This window comes from Tenrec ecaudatus, chromosome 6, assembly GCF_050624435.1.
Source record: "Tenrec ecaudatus isolate mTenEca1 chromosome 6, mTenEca1.hap1, whole genome shotgun sequence".
Classification (NCBI taxonomy): Eukaryota; Metazoa; Chordata; class Mammalia; order Afrosoricida; family Tenrecidae; genus Tenrec; species Tenrec ecaudatus.
Window position 1 is genome coordinate 49117741 of NC_134535.1, and position 19820 is coordinate 49137560.

The window sequence follows — 19820 nt, forward strand, 5'->3', positions numbered from 1 at the left end:
TCCAGTCATTCTCCTTCTCACGCTCATTGTCCCGCCATTTTTGAAGTCGTAGGTTGACTCATGTCGTCGCAGTGCCAGCTCTTCTAGGACCTAACTGTGCGCCTTAGGGAAGACTGAACAAGGGACTCAGAGAAACAAGAAGGCTGTTGAAAATGACAGAGGTGCGAGAAGAGAGAGGAAGTCAAAAGGGTGTGGAATCATCTGAACATCTAGAAATTACTCAAAGATGAGAAAAATCATAGCTAATTTATTCTGGGGAGGCAATTATGTTTTCTGAGAAGAGCTCCTAGATGTGTAAAATTACTAACTGTATTTAATATGTACTTTCATATATTACAATTTAATTAAGGTCTGGTATTATAGTATACCTAGAGTGCATTGGACTTTTTAAACATATGACAAGACTAGTGTTTTAATTAGTTAAAACACACTTACCACAGTAATAATGAGGACAACAGAAGTGTGTAGTATTAAGATCCACGGTGATAAATTCCCCATCAGTACATAATGGAATAGGTTCAGTACAAGGGTCACAAACTAAGGGCCAAACAAACAAAAAAGCACAGTTGAGCTAAATGCAAATTAATTTTTAGTTAAGAATACCATACTCAAATGTAATAAAATGGGGAACATGGAAAGCAGAACTTTGATAGATCTTCCTAATTGGTCATTAGGACATCTATGCCTTATCCTCACAGGGCAACTCTGTAGGAATATGACCCAAATTAGACTAATGAGATCTCCTTCCATGGAACCATAATCACAAGCAGCGGCACACCAAGGCAGAAAATGCAAGTGATGGACCCATTCATTAATGCCACCGCCTCGAGCAGCCAGAGTCTCCTCTGTCCATGGCTGGCTGTCCTGCTTCCTCTGGATCCTGTGTACTCCCCAAATGCTTCCAGGAATTGGTTGTCCATAAACTAGCCAGAATCAGTCCATGTCTGCCACTTGCAGCCAAAGAACCTTAACTAATATGAAGAGATTTGTTTTGATTTTTCCCTGATTATAATATTGAAATTGTCAAGTTTCATTTTGCGTAGATGCAGTCAGTGCCGAAGGGAAGCAGTACAGGTGCATCTGAAACTTACATTAATCACTACATGATCTTTGATTAGAAATCTATTTGAAATGGAAATAGACAAAGCTGCCATTTTTAATGTTCCGCTCATCACACAGAATGCCTGGCTCATGCGCACAGGGCACAGACACTTTATTGGTAGGTACCATTCTCTTGAAGGTCACGATAGTGCACACTGCACACAGGGGAACTGAACATTTAAAGAGGTTCTCGAGCGCTTAAGAAAAGTCCATTATCCTCTCATGTTATTAACTAAAAACCACAGTTATATTTTCTCCAAAAAGAAACTAGTTATTGGCCTTATTAAAGTAATAAAAACTTGATGATGTTTTCTTGGATTGGGTACAAGGATGTATATTTTTCATGGAAAGAGAGATGAAGGGAAGGAAATGACAATAGCAACCATCATCATCGTGTAGAAAGTCATTTTCGGCTCATGTTCGGTGCATTGTCATAATATTCATCACTCTCAATCCCATCAAATCCACGTTATGTAAGAGAGTTTCCTGAGAGTCCCTTTCCTTCCCAGAAAGTCTCTCTGAGAGCACTCACCACAGAGAGGGGAGAAACAGCAAGGTGCTCCATGTTGAACTTGAAGCAGGAATTGATCTTCTCTACATTCTGGTATTGGAATAACAGGGCATTTGTCTAGGTCACATTCTGCAGAAACACAAAGATGTTTGAAATTTTAAATAGTGTGCATTGTTTGTTTATCTTTAGATTTGGTAATAATTTCTTTTAGACTCTAATCTTAGCAGAAATATGTATGAAATGGCAGATTATGTATACAAATACAAAGGAAAGGGAGAGAAAGGTTACAAAATATACTATACTTAGCGCATATTACCATAATAAATCATTTTCCTAGTATCACAAGAAATGAATCTTTATCGCTATTCTGAATGGACAGTTGAACTCACTGCGGTTTCCCCATGTTCGTACTCACCACATTGGTACTGTGGGCAGCAAGAAAGAGGGCTGTAGCCCACAACCAGCTGTTGACTACTTGTACATGATGGAATGGTAGTGTCACACAAAGTCATATCACATCCTGGAAATTAAAAAGAAACTTAAAATATCAATCAACATAACAAAAATCTTATGCTGCTACCCAAAACCCAGCAACCACTCTAACAATAAGCATTTTTACATTGCGATGAAGTTCACTCAGCTCCCAAAATAGAGCTTATGTGAAGGGCAACCGACATAAGCTTAAGCCTGCCTTTCACTCTCGATTGCTCTAAGTCAACTTCTCCAGTTCTTTCTATTTCCGTGTATTGATAAGTATCATTCATTGTCAATACCCATATTTCTGCATACATATTGACAAAGTCAGCAGCGCTGTAATGAATCAAAACTTGCTTTTGAAAATGTGTGACATTTATGTCAGTACTTAAATTGTGGTCCAGTCTTTACACTGGTGTTGTTGTTGTTGTTTATAACAAGCTTCATTCGTGTCCTCCTTTTTAACAGGCTACCAAGCTGTGGTGAATTTGCTGTCGGGCATCAGCAGGACAACTTACCACAAATTTCTTCTGAGCAGCAAGTCCATTCGTCAACAATGCCCATGACAACTTCACCTTCCCGCTCACAAAGTGGTGGGGACGCGTCATCACACACAGACTCTACAGGAATAATGCTTCCATCCTCCAAGCACCGGTACAGAGAGCATTCGTGAATACCTCCATTCCAAACTTCCCCAGCAGCACGAGGGTGATCTTCAATGTCAGTACACACTTAGGAAGATTGACAATTATGTCACAGTTATGTCACCTGGACACTTAAATAAAACAAGCTCAATGTTTTGATGTCAGATGGTGACAGAGATGCTAGGTCGCATATCTGGTCTTCTCAGCTTCCTCGGTTTTCCAAAAACCACTACTTCATATTTTTTCTGTAATGGAAATTTTCATTTAGCCTGCTGAGAAGATTTTGTTCCCAGCTTTCTTTGTAAATGTGTATTATCTTCTCCTCTAACTAAGATACTTTGTTCACTATTTGGGATACATTTCAGCTTTCAAATACAATTCCCATTAGTTGAAACTAACTCAGTATTGCAAATTTAAATCTAGATGAAAGTGCTGGACATTAGAAATAAGTACTTCTAGCTAATAAGGTAGTTCCTGTATCACACTATTATTGACATGAATATTCAAAACATTTCCACTTAAAAATTCAAAAGTGGAAAGCAGGCCATTAAGGAAAACATTGTTTAGTGTCCTGTTGATTTTATTATAAAAGTTTCACTATTGTGTTAAATATAGACCGCTGGTAGTTCTCTTTAGGAAATAGAGATAAACATAGTAATCAGCCATATCCCCAACCTCTACTGAGCTTCTTTCATATGATACTAATTATTAGGAAACCAATCTCATAGGTTTTAAAGAAACTAATGTTCATTAATTTTAAGCAAATATAAGGACATCTGTGTATTCTCAAAGTCCATATTCGATAGATGCAGTTATATTGGGAAACACAAGCTTGTACCTAAAACTATAGCTACATTTCACTACTGTAGCCTTTTCCTTACATAGTAAATGCTTTTTATGTCTGACCATGATTTTGAGCAGGGTGAGCCCTACATATAGGAGAGTATTAAACTATAATTTTCCAGTTTTGTACTTTTTTCATCTATCATCATCATAAAGACAATCTGCAATAGTTTGAAAATTAAAGTAGGAATGTTAAACATTTTCCTCAGATATTCATACTATCTTCCATTTCTTGAGTACTTATTTTTCTCTAGGTACTGTGCTAAATGTCAAATCTTATTTATCATTTTATTTATACCCCAAATAGCTTTATGAGCGCTCAAACCAAAAAGCTCACTGCTGTCGAATGACATCTAGCTGCTACCACCGCTGAAGACAAACCCAAACCGCCTGCAGAGTGCCCTGGTCTTCCAAGTCGTATGGACACCGACGGTCACATCCTTGTCCTCTGGAGCAGCTGACATCAACCCTTCGGTTAGCAGTCACGTGCTCCGGCCACCACACCACCAGTGCTGCTTCCCCAGGGGAGAAGTGCCTTTATCGTCCTCACTCACAGATGATTCACTTGATTCTCAGAGAGGTTACGTAAGAGACTGGGATCTAAATTCAATCCATAAACCATTGATTTCTTAATACAGCAGCCTCTCTCCCCATTTTCACATGTATCCAAACTGAAATCTACTGCCATTTATTCTGTTCCAATACCCAGTGACCTTATAGGATATATTGAACTGCTCATTAGGGTTTCGGGTATTGTATATCTTTCTGGGAGTAGACAGCCTTATCTTTAGCCTGTGGAGTGCCTAGTGGGTTTGAACCACCAACCTTTCAGTTAGCAGTCCAACACTTCACCCACAGGGCTGCCAAGTCTCCTTTATATGTGGAAGTATCATTTAAAGCACATCACCACAAAGAAAGAACCTACTTCAAATAAAATCGTATTAAATTGAAAGCAAGAACAAATGGGCTCATGTCCTTTCCAACACCAAGATCAATTTGATCAGACTTTTCCAGACCATCTCCCTAAGGTCAAAAGTTGTTTTGCTTGTTTGCTGGACACTGACGAGCTTACAATGGCTTGCTTCTTACCACATTTTCCCTCTGGAATGCACTCAGTTGACTCTGGCCTGTGAAGAACAGTTCCATTTTTGCACACACAGTCTTCTCTTAAGTTGAAACATGAGGCGTGATCATAGGACCACTGGTTTAGACACGTTCTTGCTTCACATGGTTTCACACAAGGCTGATATTCCTTCCCTTCTGGGCAACTCAGAGCTAATAGTAATGGAGGACAGAATTATTAATGATAAATAATCTATTTGGATGATAATAAAATGAATTAAAGTTATCTTTCAAAAAATAAAGGTCACACATTTAGGTCTCTTTAAACCCCAGTCTTAATTTTCTTTGCAACTATAAATCAGAAACAAACCCATCAATGGGTGTATTTGACTATCAACCCTATAGTATAAAATAAAATTGCCTGTTCAATTAATATTAGGTTTTACAGTAGGAATAATTTATCTAATTTATATCAAGTAAATATGATCAAGAGACAGCAAAGTCTGGCACATAGATTCAATGATTAATAAGTTTTTTAAGTGATGCAATGACTAGAGATAAAATAGTCTGTCCAGAATATGCATGAGAATCCACTTGAAGAATATAATTTAACCAAGCCAGAAAAAATACAAGTCCTGCATATTTAGGTTAAATCTTTCACTACCATGCCGGGCAGATTCTCAATGATGTTCTAGACATTGGCGATGGAATGCATTCCTTGTGAATCTGAAACTCCGCTCTGGAAGAGCGATCACCACTTGGGAAGGAGAGGTAAAGGAAAGAAGCACACACGAGTCTCATCTGTCTCTCTTTTATTTCTGGAGCCGAGCAACAGAGCCTGTCACTGGGACACCATTCTTTCCCTGTGCTTTTTAATGTTGCTGAATTATTCCATGATTTTAAAAGAGGAGACCTGCGTTAATGCTTAAAACCTGGGATGCTATTTAAGGTTGGAAAAGATTATTTGGCTTACGACTACTTACCACAGTACTCGGGGGTTCTCCAGTGAATACAGATGCCAAACTTGTTGCACAGAGCTGCATATGCAGAAAGCGCATCGCATTCGTAGTTCCAAAAGTAGGTATAGTTTATCCACATCTTCTCACAGAAATGCTGTGGTGAAACCTAAAGAGGCATACTTTGTCTTGGGATGAGTAACATTGCGGAATTCTTCGGAAGACGCTAAATTGAACTCAAACTACTCGGAGAATCAAAGGGTACTTGTAAATATTCATTATAATTCTGCTTCAAAGGTCATTGACATCAAGTTGGCTCCAACCAGTAGCAAGTCTGTGTAGTTAACAGGGGCGGAAACAATATCTTTCCTTCACAGGGCAGCTGGCAGCTTTGAACTGCTTTACTTGCAGCTAGCAGCCAGAATGTATTCCCTAGGACTGCCAGAGCTCCTTAACTTTATATTTTGATTCCCTTAGAGCTTCAGAGTTTTTTAATGTATGAAATGACATTCAGCCTATGATTTGCAGTATTTTTAGAGACACCTTTTATATAAGATTGCTATTGTCTCCAATATTGTCTGTATCATAAAAGATGGGGGGAAAACAAGGAAAGTAGACCTAGCAAAAGCTTATTCTGATATCGCACTTTTGCTGATAATGGTCTTTTTTATATACTGAATAAGATTTTGATCTATTATGCACAAGATTAGAAGCTCCTGGAGTATTCCCTAATGACACTTAGAATTTCACATTAAATGATGCTATGTATACTTTTCAAAAAATTTCTATTAATATTGAACATATGGTTGGATAGTTTATATAATTTTACATGTCACAATTTAATTAGACTGTCATTTTTCTCAGACCAGAATACATTTCATTTTGATCTCAAGACACCTAAAGTATAAATAATTTACCTTGTAATTTAGTATTAATTCCAATTTTTCTCTACACTACTTTATTAACAAATCAATACTGTGCACCCAAATTGGAAAGCTAAACTCTAAAGCAGGTCAAAGGGTTCTATTAAAATACTTAATATTTATCATATTCCTTAATTTCTTCTTCAAGGACTAGATCTTTAATAACCAAGATTCTATTTTCATTTTAGTCTCCTTTGCTAAATCACCAAGAATCCAAACATTTCTTTACACAAAACATTTGCAATGGTCATTAGCACCTCCTAGTCCTTAACCATTCCCATGGCATTTAAATACTCTCAGTCTCAGTTTCCTCATCTGCTCAATAGAGTCAGTAATAACATCTACTAGTTCCAATTGCTCTGAGGAATAAATAAAGTGATATTGGCAAAGTGTATAGAATAGATTCTGACATGTCATAAATTAGCAATCATTATTTTTAAGGCATCAGCATCTCATTATCAAAATGACATAGCTGGCCTCAACTTTCCCTGATAGTCTTAGATGAGTCTGCTTTATTGATTTATTTTATGTCATGTTTGGGAATTTTAAAACACATAAAAGCTGAATGGGAATATTGATTGAAACATAAAAATTGAGAAAATAATAATATACTCTTACCAATAATAATCAACAGTGAAAGATAACTCAACAATAATCAATATTTTTGCATGTTCATGTAGACCATGATTTTTGTTTGGAAAAGCTGGAATATTTTAAAGCATAGATCTCAGATATTATGTGTGAACTATAAGTGCTTTTTTAATATCACTAACCGATACCGAAGGAGTGTGGTAGCTTAGTTGTCTGCACATTCAGTCATTAACCATAAAGTCAGCAGTTCAAACTCACCAGTTGATCCAAGGAAGAAAAAGGAGGCTGCCTGTCCCTGTCAAGACGTTAAGACTTGGGAACCCAAAGGGGCAGCTTACTCTGCAGCATTAGGGGCCACAGGGCACTCAATGGCAGTGCGTGAGGAAACTGGTGCAGGTTATTTTTATAGTTACCTCATCATTATGATACCTGACAACATTACAAACAGTTTCTCAATATATTTTATTACTTAGTACAAATTCAAGTGTCCTAGATTGCTTTAATATTTTGACTCAATTTTTTAGTCGTCATTTCTTCAACTCAGGTTTTAGTATGAAAAATAAAAGTTTTCATCCATTGTTCACTTTATCCACAAAAGCAGATCCATCCATTAATTTACATAATCATTCATTCATAATGTTTGGATACTTAACTGCATGTCAGGCATTGTACTATGTATTTGCAACATGCAGGTGCAGACAATAGACATGTTCTCTGCTTTGTGGATCTCAAGTCAAAGAAAACCTCTCAGTAAGATCAAGAGGAGCTACCATACTAAAAGCATTACATCCGGGGAAAGGGCAACCATAAATGTTCATTGTCAGGTAAAACCTTGGACATTCCAGCAGAAGAAAAAGCGGAACTAGTCACAGGCAAGAAGGAGAGCTGGCATGGCACTGATGCCACCGCTGCACGACAAAGACCCAAGAGACCACGAGCGACAGACACCGATGAAATTACCAAACAAAATCAAATGAAAGGATAAAGAATCAGAACAAACACTGATTGGAGGAAAAAACTGAACAAAAGCAGCAAGCAAGAAGAGCTATGGAACAAAAGTGGCCCAGGCAGCCGTCCCTGAGCATCATGGACATTTTGAGTCACTGAAGGCATTTTTCCCGTGAGGAACAAAAGAAGGCAACTTCACAGAATACTCCATAGGACAGAGATACAATGTAGGCAAAGCTAGGTGAAGCAAGGTTAACCAGGAATGAGCTAGATCTACGAGAGAAATGTGTGGGAAAGTGGCTGAGAACTCCAGCAGGGAGGGAGCCAGCAGAGATGAGATCACTCCTAACAGTGATGTCTTGTCATTAGGACTAGGGAGTTATGTTAGACTGAGTTCTAGTAAAGCAAACCGGTGGAACATACATACGTATTTAAGGAGAGGATTTTTAATCAAGAAAAATGGCTTAAAATGTTGTAGAAATAGATCAGTACATTTTGATGGTCAGATATTACTTTGGAGACCTTGCCTGACTTGTATAGTTGCCTGGAGGTGGGAAGGTGGCACTAGAAAGCGGAGAAGCCGGTGGAGGCAGACAGATGCACAGAGCAAATGCTATGGCGGGTCACAGATAGCTCCCATAATCAGCAGGCCGTATCCCAGGCTGCTGGCACATATCCAAAGAGACAAGAGACAGGAAATAGGCCATGAAGGAGAGAGAGAGAGAGATCCCCACAGCATCCCGTTTATAGATATCAAATACGCCACCTCCCCATGGAGACTTCCACCTGGCACAGACACAATCTACCCTTTGTCAGTTGGCACCTGTACACATTTCTTTAACCACACATAATCTCCAAACCAAGACAACAATAAAATCATACTTGTACAAAACAAACAAAACTAACGCATGTACAAACAAAAGCCCACTAACCCCATTACGTCTTACATGTTATAAGTGAACAAAAATGTTTGATTCATACAAAGAGGAGATACTAATAACAATTTTTGGTCTTGTCCAAACCAGAGAGCTAGATTTGCAGGGATAGGAAGCAACTACGCTGCGAGGAGATCATTTGGAGCCCCATCTCTATCCCTTGGTCCTTGGACTCATGAAACCTGGCTATTGTAGAAACAGAACCACATAGTGACTGCTGGCTTACAGCATGGGCAGCCTCCTTAGCAATATTGCCCCAACCTTGCAAGGTATCGGCACCTAACTGACGCTATGATTGTGTCTTCAGAAGGCCATTCCATCATTCTCTACAGCCAGCTGCTTCAGGATTACAAAGAACATGGAAAGACCAGCAGATTCCCTGAGGATGGAACTACTGCTGTACCTCATTTGCTGCAAAGTGAGATCCTTGACCTGAGGCAAGATTGTGCAGGATAGTAGGCCAGTGGATAAAACATTGTGAAAGTTTGCAAGTGATAGTTTTGGCAGAAGCATTGCAAACAGGGAAGGCAAATCCATATTTAGAGTGTCTATTTCTGCAAGAAAAAGTTGCTGCCCATGTAGAAGTAGCCGCCTGTAATCAACCTGCCACCAGATTTCTAGTTGATTTTCCCACGAATGGTCTCATGTCTCAGATTTACTGTCGACCTCTGTTGCTGGCAGACTGACACTCAGCAGTAAAAGTTGTCAAGTCATCCTTGGTGAGGGTAAGTCTGTTACTGAGCCCACACATAACCTCCATCCTTGCCACCGTGTTCCTGGTTCCTGAGCCCACTGGGTAATGGCTGGGGAAAAGGATCACTGGTGTCCACAGAATGGGTCACCCCATCCACTTGAGTTTTCAAATCCTCCTCTGAAAAAAAAAAACAACCCCTGGCAGGCATTCATATGAGACCCAAATATCTTTAAAATTTTGGGCCCATTCAGAGAAGTCTATTCACAGACCTCTTCCCCACACCTCCTTGTCATCAATTTTCTGAGCATGCCCCTGGAAAGCACCTGACCACCTAGCCAAGCAGCCCACCAATGAAGGCATAGTCTCACATCTGACCATTTCTCCTTCTAAGCAAAATAACCAGCCAGGTGTACCGCTTAAAGTTCTACTCATTAGAAGGATTTCCCTTCACTGTCCTTCGGCGAAGTCCCAGAGTAGTGCTGCTGCCACCCACCCTGGTCCCTGCATGTCATATAGACCCAGCTGCCAACCAAGCATGAATTTCCACTTTCCCAGTCAACTGACCATAAGAAACTTGCCACGAGGCCATAAGTGCACACTCAGAGAAATACAGTGCCGTTAAGCTTAAATGCTGCTTCTTCATGCAGATAACTTGTGCCTTCAGGTCCTGCTCGAGCCCAATATTGTACACACCCTTCCATTTAATGATGGAGTGTTGCTGTGTCTGTCAAACTTCAAGAATCTATGGCTCACACAACACCCAGTTCTTGATGGGCAGCTCAAGCCATATGGTGACTTGGTGGCTCATAGCGAGACATTCACTCTTCACTAAGACCAATTAAAGAAGAAAAATAAAACAATCAAAAGGAGAGTACTTGTCTGCAGAGGAGGGCAGAACTTCCGCTTCAAAATGCTAAGGGTCTGACAGGTGATTCACCAATCGGGGCCTGCCTGAGAGTCCAAGCTGCATCACTCTCTGCCACAGACCTGCCTGAGAGTCCAAGCTGCATCGTTCTCTGCCACAGACACTTCCAGAACCATTGGATGCGCTGTATCCTCGGGCTCCAGTGGAAAGCAACTTACCGGGCAGCCTGGACCTGCTGCAAGGACTTCTCTTATTCTGGGGCTGGCTCAAAACCAGAAGTTTTTCTGGTCACTCAATAAACAGGCTGGAGTTGCACACCCGAATAAGGAATATACTGCCTCCAAAATCCAAAGAGGCCCTCCAGACATGGTACCATCTTTTGTGGGAGGCGCCATGTGCACTAGCTTATCCTTCACTTTAAAAGGAATACATTGACAAGCTCCACATCGTTAGACCCCCCCTAGACATTTCACTAAGGTGGAAGGCATCTGAGTTTTTGTCAGGCTAGCTTCCAACCCTCCATCATGTTATGAGCTCTCACGATGTAGTGCTAACGTGCTGGGCTGCAATCCTCGTGGTCGTCAGTAAAACCCACCAACAGTTCTGCGGGAGAAAGATTTGGCTTTTCTACTCCTATAAACAGTTTTAGTCTCAGAACATGACAGTTCAAACCAGTGGCCAAATATAGAGCCAAAAGACCTTTGCGAGGGAGAAACAGTAAAATAGCTACCTGTATGAAATTCAAAATAATTATACTGGGGATGCTTCACAGAAGAAGGAGATCAAGAGAAACGCAGATAAAAACAAAGATATTATACACAAAATCAAGAAAAATACATATTCTAGAGAAATTCAGGAAAATAATACAAAACCAATTTGACAAACTAAATAAACAATTAGAAGCTATATGAAAATAGCAAATAGAAATCCAGAAGAGTAATACTAAAATTTCAGAAAAGATAAATAATTGGATTTAAAGTGGCATAGAATTGAATCAATAGTATAAAGAATTAGCAAAATTGAAGGAAACTCCCTATACTAACCTGTTATAGGCACATCACACACACACACACACACACACACACAAAGAATGAGAAAAAATAAAGTCTAAAATTTATCTGGGAAACCATCAAGTGGAATAACTTAGAAGTGATCAGAATTCCAGAACAGGAAGAGACAAAAGAGGCACAGAGAAAACTTAACAATTTGTTGTTCAAAAACTTCCCTAATATCAAAAAGATGAGAAAGCATTTATTTTTTTTGTGTGTGTTCATTTGTTGATTTTGCTTTGCTTTTGACAATACATCTTTCTTTTCCCTGATACATCCCTTCGTTCCTTTTCACAGATAATTACAGTCAGCTAATTTAATTATTATATTACATGCACCATAGGATTTTTGTTCTTACAAACTAGCTGAGGTTATACATCTGCTATTTTATCCATCTGAAAAACCTTAGGAACATTTTTATGCTGGGTGGTCTCCAACCCTTGGTAAAATCTCCCTAGTAGTTCATATTGTCTCAATATTCCGCCTCCGTCTCTCAGCTACCGGAGCTTAAGTTTTTCAGCGGATCCCTTGTACTCATTATCAGTTTGTCATTATTATTTTAACAGTGTCATTGGCACTCAACATATCATACAATTCAATAATTCAATAATATCAAGAGTTAAACAATCATCACTATAATCAATTTTAGAACATTTTCTTCTTCCTTGTACTCGTTGCTATTTGTGTAATTATTTTTTTAATCTTTTTATTGGGGCTCATAAGGCTCTTATCACAATCTGTGCATACATCAAATGAGCAAAGCACCCTTATACATTCGTTGCACTCGTCACTCTCATAATTCACCTTCCACTTGGGTTCCTGGAATCAGCTCGGTTTCCCTTTTTTCCCCCCATCCACCTCCCTCCCCGATCCCACCCCTGGTCCCTTGATAGTTTATAAATAATTATTATATCTTATCTTACACTCCCCGGCGTCTCCCCTCACCCGCCTCCCCCTTGCCAATCTCCCAGAGAGGAGGTTACACATAGATCTCCGAGATCGGTTCTCCCTTTATACATGCCCTTCCTTCCTGGTGTCGCCACTCCCACCGCTGGTGTTGAGGGGTTCGTCTGTCCTAGATTCGCTGTGCCTCCAGATCCCCACTGCACCGCTGTACATCCTCTGGTACAACCAGGTCCGCAAGGCAAGGTAGGATTGGGGTCATGATGATTGGGAGGGGAGGAAGCGTTCAGGAACTAGAGGAAGGTTTTGAGTTTCATTGTTGCTACACTGAACCCTGAGTGGCCCATCTCCTCCTCACTACCCCTCTGGAAGGGGTGTCCAGCTGTCTACAGGTGGGCATTGGGTCCCCATCATGCACTCCCCCTCTTTCATGGTGATGTGATTCTCACCACCACCCCACCTTTGTTGTTGGAGACCTGGTCTCCTCTGTCCTTCATGGTCACCTATGTTGGTGTGCTGCTTCCGTGTGGGCTTGGTTGCTTCTGGGCTAGATGGCCGCTTGTTTGCTGAGAAAGCATTTATTAAGGAAGCACTGAGAACCCAAACCATGATAGATACCCGCCAAAAGTCACTAAGGCATATCATAATCAAACTTTCCAAAACCAAAGAAAAAAAATTCTGAGAAGAGTTCAAGAAAGACAAATTATTATATCCAAAGATAACAGAGAAAATGGTGGAAAGGCCATGTCTGACTCCCCTGGCTTCACAAGGAGACGATTTCTGTAGTCCAGAAGGAAGGGATGCCTCTACTCTCCATTCTTCCGTAGTCTACTCTTACGCCAACTGTCCCTCCCAGGGCGTTCTCTCTGTTGGTTTGGAAAACCCATCGCACTGGCCACCCAGAGTTCCCAGACCATAGTCACACCTAGAGGAATTTATTAAGAAAGCTAACAGGCCATACACTTGTCAGAATCAAGTTCTTTTGCCCACAGTGCGGCTTCTCAGCCTAGCCTAAGCTTGTTTTTCTCTGGCTCTTGATATCTTAAACACATGGCCTTTGACCTGGGTCCTGCTCGAGCAAGAGCTGTAAATGACCAAAGGGTACCTGCTCTGCAATGCAGCCTCCCACCACCAGTGTTCCTTACTCCTTCCACGGCTCCAGATAACCACCACTCTCTCTTGGGCCTACGACAGTCCCTCCGCTGTTCATGGCCTCCGCTGCCTTGGCTGCCTCTGCTATTTCAGGTAAGGATCTTGCAGACACTCCACTCATGGTTCTCCTTTCTTGATGATCATAGGGACCCTTTGTTCTTGCCCTGAGATGGCGGCTTACTTTTATACCTAGTGGAATGGATAAACCGAACAACCCCTGAAGTTGAGTCCTCTACATCTTATTTGCATATCCCCATCCAGGCACTGGGTGGGAAGGACAAAGACTATGGGTAGTGTTTCACCAATTTCATTTCACCACAGCAATCAATTATATTCCACTTCGATTTCTTGGGAGAAAACTTGCAAGCAAGAAGACCAAGATATGATGTATATAAAATTTTGAAAGAAAAAAAATTACCAATTAAAAATTCTGGTTGCCAGCTGAAGACCAATAACTGTGGACTAATAACTGTATGCTCACTGTCTACTGACTATGATTTAGGGAACCTGCTAACTTCCCTAATAAACCCTACAATTGTGAGTATCTCCCGTGAGGCTCTGGCTGACCATGGCAATGAATTACCAAACCCAGCATAGAAGTCAAGTGCACGGGAGGAGTCACCCATGTCACCCTGTTTACTGAACTATATTAATTTGTTCTTGATCTACAACAATGGATTCATTTGTTAAGGATATAGATTATTTAAAAGGTCTGCTAGTGACATAAACTCTACAATTTAAAGCCTCATAAAGTCTTGATTAAATTGAATCCATGGAAGGTCTATACACTCAAGTGGCCAGTATCGTAAAAATTTGATTAAATTCTGTCAGGTTTCTATACTTGGTTATCAAGTAACATCGATCTTCTTTTCCTAGAGGGATTTATTCATAAGGCAGAATTTCATATTTCTTGAAAACTGTAGATACCATTCTGACAAGGCAGAGAAAAAAGAAAATCATCTTTCCTGTCTCTGTAAGTCTATAAATAGCAAATTATTTTAAATTCCAAAGCATACTGACAGATTTTGGGATAAACGATCCTCAATAGAAGACTATCAACACAGAAATAAATTGCCTCTTACTTACAATATGTCTAACATGACAGCTCTTATTTATAGTGGCTTTCAACTTACTTTATCATGGCATGGAGTGAAAACTTTTCTGTTTAACAACTCAATGCAATGACTACAGTCATGCTCCGTACAGTTCCTAACCGGTCTTCGTGTGGTTACTTTAAATGACTTCTCGACTTCCCAGCTCTCAATAAATAACTCGACGTCTTCCATATTGGTGATAATCGTACCATTTCGCATCGTTAGGTCATCGTCCGGGTCATCATTGCAGATTCCTAAAAGGAACATATGACATTTAGATTGGGGGGAATCTCACCTAAACCAAATGTGGGCAGCAAACTAAGTCAGCTTATTAACTGCATTACGTACTCAATGCATTTGTCAATTAGAGCCACCAGCTTTTAAATTACATCTGATTTTTAAATAAAATTGTTCCAAACGATCTTAACCAGATTCAGACGAATCCATGACTCTGAAAATCAATGTACTTGAAAAGGCCATGCGGAGGAAGATTCTGTTCTCACTCTTCTCCACTGACTGCCCCGCTCATGGAACAGTAGTACTTGAAGCCTGCACAGAGGTATTCCTCCGTGTCAGGGTCATTTGGTGATTGCCTAACAGACAGCCATGGCCTGGGAAACCCATCTTGACAGCATTTTTTTTAAATGCAGAAACTAGCACTTAAGTCGACATGACACTGCGTCCCAGGAGGGCCCCTGGACATGAAGATGATCTTTACTCCCTTGCTTTGACATCACTTTCAGGGAATCCAGGCATCACTCAATCGGGTCACAGCAATCTCACCCAGACACAGAGACCCTATCAGCTTTAGGGCAACCATTATCAAGTTCAGAACCTAAACTGGCAGTTCTAGGCCACAGGCAATCTCTCTTCTTTGCCTAGCATGGCCTATGTATGACTATGATGCCTTTACTTATAAATACAATAAGCCCTCTGGTTTCTAGAAGACTTGACAGAAGATGAAAATTCACTTTATCTAGGAGTATGCTGAGACAAAGGAAATACCAAGAAATAGACCTAGAACCTTGGTCCTATCTTACATGAATCCTATTCCACCTAAAAACTTAACTCCCCTCCAACCCCAAGGCACTAAATTATTTTAAAAGAGGTTAATGATGGACTGCTAGAAGCCAACAGTTCAAACCCACCAGTCTAGTCACTCCGTGGGAGGAAGGTGAGGCTGTCTGCTCTCATAAGGACATACAAGTTTCAGAGTCTTGTACAGGGCCATATCAATTGGAATCAATTCAATAGCAGCGGATTGATGTGGACGGACCCCTAGTGAGGTATGAATTTGGCTGCCAGCTGCAAGATTCGCAGTTTGAAACCAACTACTCTGAGGGAGAACGATGAGACTCTACTCCCGTAAAGCGCTAGAGTCTCCGAAACCCAGGAGCAGCTCTACCCTGGCTTACAGGGTCACAAAGAGTTGACTCGATGTCAGAGAGTGAAACTACACACGTTATAAACCAACATTGTCATTACAAATATTTAATCTTACTCTTCAGGGAAGTATATCAGGATCAATAAAAATTGCTGCTGCCAAAGTTGCTTCATCCCCACATATATTACAGTAGGAGTTCAGTGGACAGCACACGCACACATAATCCTGTTACATGCACTAGATCATAAAGCAGTACTGCTTTTTCTAAAGCAAAACTTTTCTAGACAAAGATAACTCTTAATGAAAAATGTGTTCTCACAGCTACCACACGGTAATCAAGTATTTCACATTGTTGGTCAGTTTGTCATAGTCTAGTGACTTGTTGGTCAGTTTGTCATGGTCTTGCTATTTTGCTGGAAACGATGTCACCCATATTTCAAGTACCAGCAGGTCGCCCAAGGTGAGCAGTTTCAGCAGAACTTCCAGACTAGGAACCGGCTATGAAGAAGAAGCCTGTCGGCCAGTTCTAAATGATTAACCACGAAAACCTTGTGGATCACAGTGAAATACAATGAGTTCTAGAGCCAGAAGATGAGCCCTTCAGGTCAGAAAGTACCCAAAATATCCTTAAGGGAGAATTTCTTCCTCAAACTAGAGTCAGGTTATTGACATGGTCAGGGTAAAGGTTTTAGGACATTCATGACTCAATATGAGAAGAATCAGCTACAACCACCTACTAACAATCAGAGTGTGTGTGGACTATACAAAGCATGAATCTTGGAAACTTTGACTCATCAAAAATGGAATGTCAAAAGATTGATACCCTAGGCATTCTTAATTGAAATTGGCCATTTTGATATTTAGTGAGGATAAAATTGATAAATTTGTATTAAGTAATTCTGACTGTGTACATTAAGCAACAGGTTGAATGTTTTACATTGATTTTCTCATTTAATGCTAATCCTTAGCGTAGATATAACCATCCCCATTTTAAAGATGAAGAAACTAATGCTCACTTAAGCGTTGTAAAGCAGGGTACAGTACATACCAGTAGACAACTTTGCAGTAGACATCAGAACCAATGTTATTCTTTCATAAAATGCCTATAAATAGTTCCAATTTTCTGCCTTTGGCTTATAATTCATTATCTGTGTAACTTATTAAAACACAAAACCTATAAGTGGGAACTGACTTGATGTCAGTAGTCAGGGATAGAGGTACACCTTGACGTGACACTTCATCATAAAACAGAGACAAATGTTCAGAACACCTACATTCTGCATCTCAACTTTAAGCTTCCGGGAAGCTTAAACACTGTTCTCTGATTCCACACGTTGAAGAGAAAAAGGTAGGAACAAAGTTATTTAAGTCTTTCATCTTATGCTACCTCATCTTTAATATTGCCCATCTACTGCCAAGGAGTCCATTCAGACTTACAGGGACTTTAGGGAAGGCTTTTCAGGTTAGAAATAGTTATGGAAAGAGAATACTTAGTAGGTGTATAGCTATGCAAAATGAGTTAAAAGTTACCGTAGTGGACTGACTGGTAATGTTTAATAAAGAGCTGATAGGAAGATCTGTATTAATACCTGCATTAATAGTGAGGGAGCATATATCTCCATAGAGTAGAGTTGTGCCTAATTTTATTGCACTTTGGCTTCCATTCATGGAGCAAGTCCGCTGGGGCCATTTTTTCAAACAGCGCATGCTCACTTAATGTCAACGTGTCATTTCTTTTGGGTAATTCTCACAATATTTAAAACTTTTTCATAATGCTATCACATGCTTAAGTTACTTAAAAATGATTTTTTGAACTGCCATCAAGTCAATTCTGACTCAAAAGTGCCCTACAGGAAAGGGTAGAACCGCCGTGTGGGTTTCTGAGACTAACTCTTTAGAGGAGTGAAAAACCGTGTCCTTCTCCCATGGGGCAGCTGATGGTTTCAAACTGCTGACTGTGGTTAGCAACCTAACCCATCTATAGAGTGAAAATAACTTTCGTATGCATTGGGAAACCAAAAAGTTCATGTGACTGGTTTTATTGGAATATGTGGTTTATTGTCATGGTCTGGAGCCAAGCGCACACTATCTCTGCTGTCTACCTGCGCTCTAAGTGAAATGCTATTTCTGGCTTCCTGAGCATATTTATTGAACATCCCAGCTTTCATCAATACTGACACTGGGAACTGAAAGTTCCTATCACATCTCAAATCTACAAAGTGAGACAAGAGGCGTCTCAAGGGTGTCATGTGAGGAAGAAGTGGTATATGGGTGAAGAAACTGAGATATGAAAAGTGCTGCTTACCACAAAGGCCTTCCGTGTGGGCTGATAAACTAAACTGGAAGCCAAAATGAATGTCTATGATTCCTGTGAGATGTGCCCACTTCACGATGAGTCCAGCGGGGGTCGTGAGCACGTACATGGTACCAGAATCCTCTATGAACAGCTCATTACTGGCAAACGGCAAAGGCACCACAATGGAATCCACTTCTATCTAAAATAGAATAAACACACCTTTTTAAAAAAAAGTTGTTTAAATGCCCATGCATAAAATTAGAAAACCCAGATTTCCCCAATTCTTCTGATTTAAAAGATATCGAATGTGTTTTTATCCCAGGTGTGTTATGTCATTTTGTTGTTTGTGGTTTTGTCTGGTTTTGAGTACATGGAACTCAGAATTGGTAAGCTTAGGGACCCCGAGTGGAAGGAGGGTTTCTGGGGGCTGAGGGGTGGGGTGGAGTCAAAGGGAGCTGATGCCAAGGAGCCCAGGAAGGAAAAGAATGCTTTGAAACCGATGTGGCAGCAATTGAACAATACTGCGTGATGTGGTTGAACTATGGAATGATGTGGTAACAGTATTCCCTTTAAATAAAATGGTGGATAAGAGCTCTTGACACATAGAATTCAGGAAAGATGAACCCCTCAGGAACAGTAATGGGAGTAATGATATCAGGAGGGCAGGGGAAGGTCCGGGAGGGGAACAGGTGAGAAAGGGAGAACCCATCACAAGATTGGATATACAGTCCTCCCCAAGGGACAGGTAACAGAAATGTGGGTGAAGGGAGGCAATGGACAGTGTAAGATATGAAATAATAATAACAATATATAACTGATTAAGGATTCACAAGGATGAGAGTGGGGGCGGGAGGAGAAACAAAAGGAGCTTATACCAAGGGCTCACATAGAAAATGTTTTGGAAATGGTGATGACAACATAGGTATAAATATGCTTGATATAGTTGATGTATGCTCATCACTATAAATACAGGTATTTCTTATATTCTTATCAGTTTATCTTTATTAAACATTACCAGTCAGTCCTTTATGGTAAATTTTAACTCATTTTTGATAACTATACACCTACTAAGAATCCTCTTTCCATAACTACTTACAACCTGAAAAACCCTACCTAATGTCCCTATAAGTCTGAATGAACTCCTTGGCAGTAGATGGGCAATATTAAAGATGAGGTAGCCTAAGATTAACCTTAAAAATAAATAAATAGATAAAATGATTTGGGAAAATAAATAAATTAAAGAAACTTTTATTTGATTGACACAGGAGCTACAACAATGGACTTACACATACCCAGAATTGGGCAGTGTTTCCATCTGCGATACATAGGTCACTATGAGTCCCAACCAAGTCAACGATAGTTAACATTTTCACTGTTAAACTGATTTCTTTGCTG

At 40.1% G+C, this 19820-nt stretch overlaps 1 protein-coding gene across 1 annotated transcript in view; it reads right to left on the reverse strand.

Annotated features, from left to right (window-relative positions):
• Nucleotides 1-19820, reverse strand: part of OTOGL (otogelin like) — a 168234-nt gene that overhangs the window by 19850 nt on the left and 128564 nt on the right. The window contains exons 42-49 of the mRNA XM_075552752.1: nt 18435-18624; nt 14785-14999; nt 5619-5760; nt 4663-4848; nt 2605-2817; nt 2028-2132; nt 1634-1741; nt 436-537 (exon numbers count right to left, since the gene is read on the reverse strand). Of these exons, the coding sequence (XP_075408867.1) occupies nt 436-537; nt 1634-1741; nt 2028-2132; nt 2605-2817; nt 4663-4848; nt 5619-5760; nt 14785-14999; nt 18435-18624 (1261 nt within the window). The remainder of the gene's footprint in view (nt 1-435; nt 538-1633; nt 1742-2027; nt 2133-2604; nt 2818-4662; nt 4849-5618; nt 5761-14784; nt 15000-18434; nt 18625-19820) is intronic.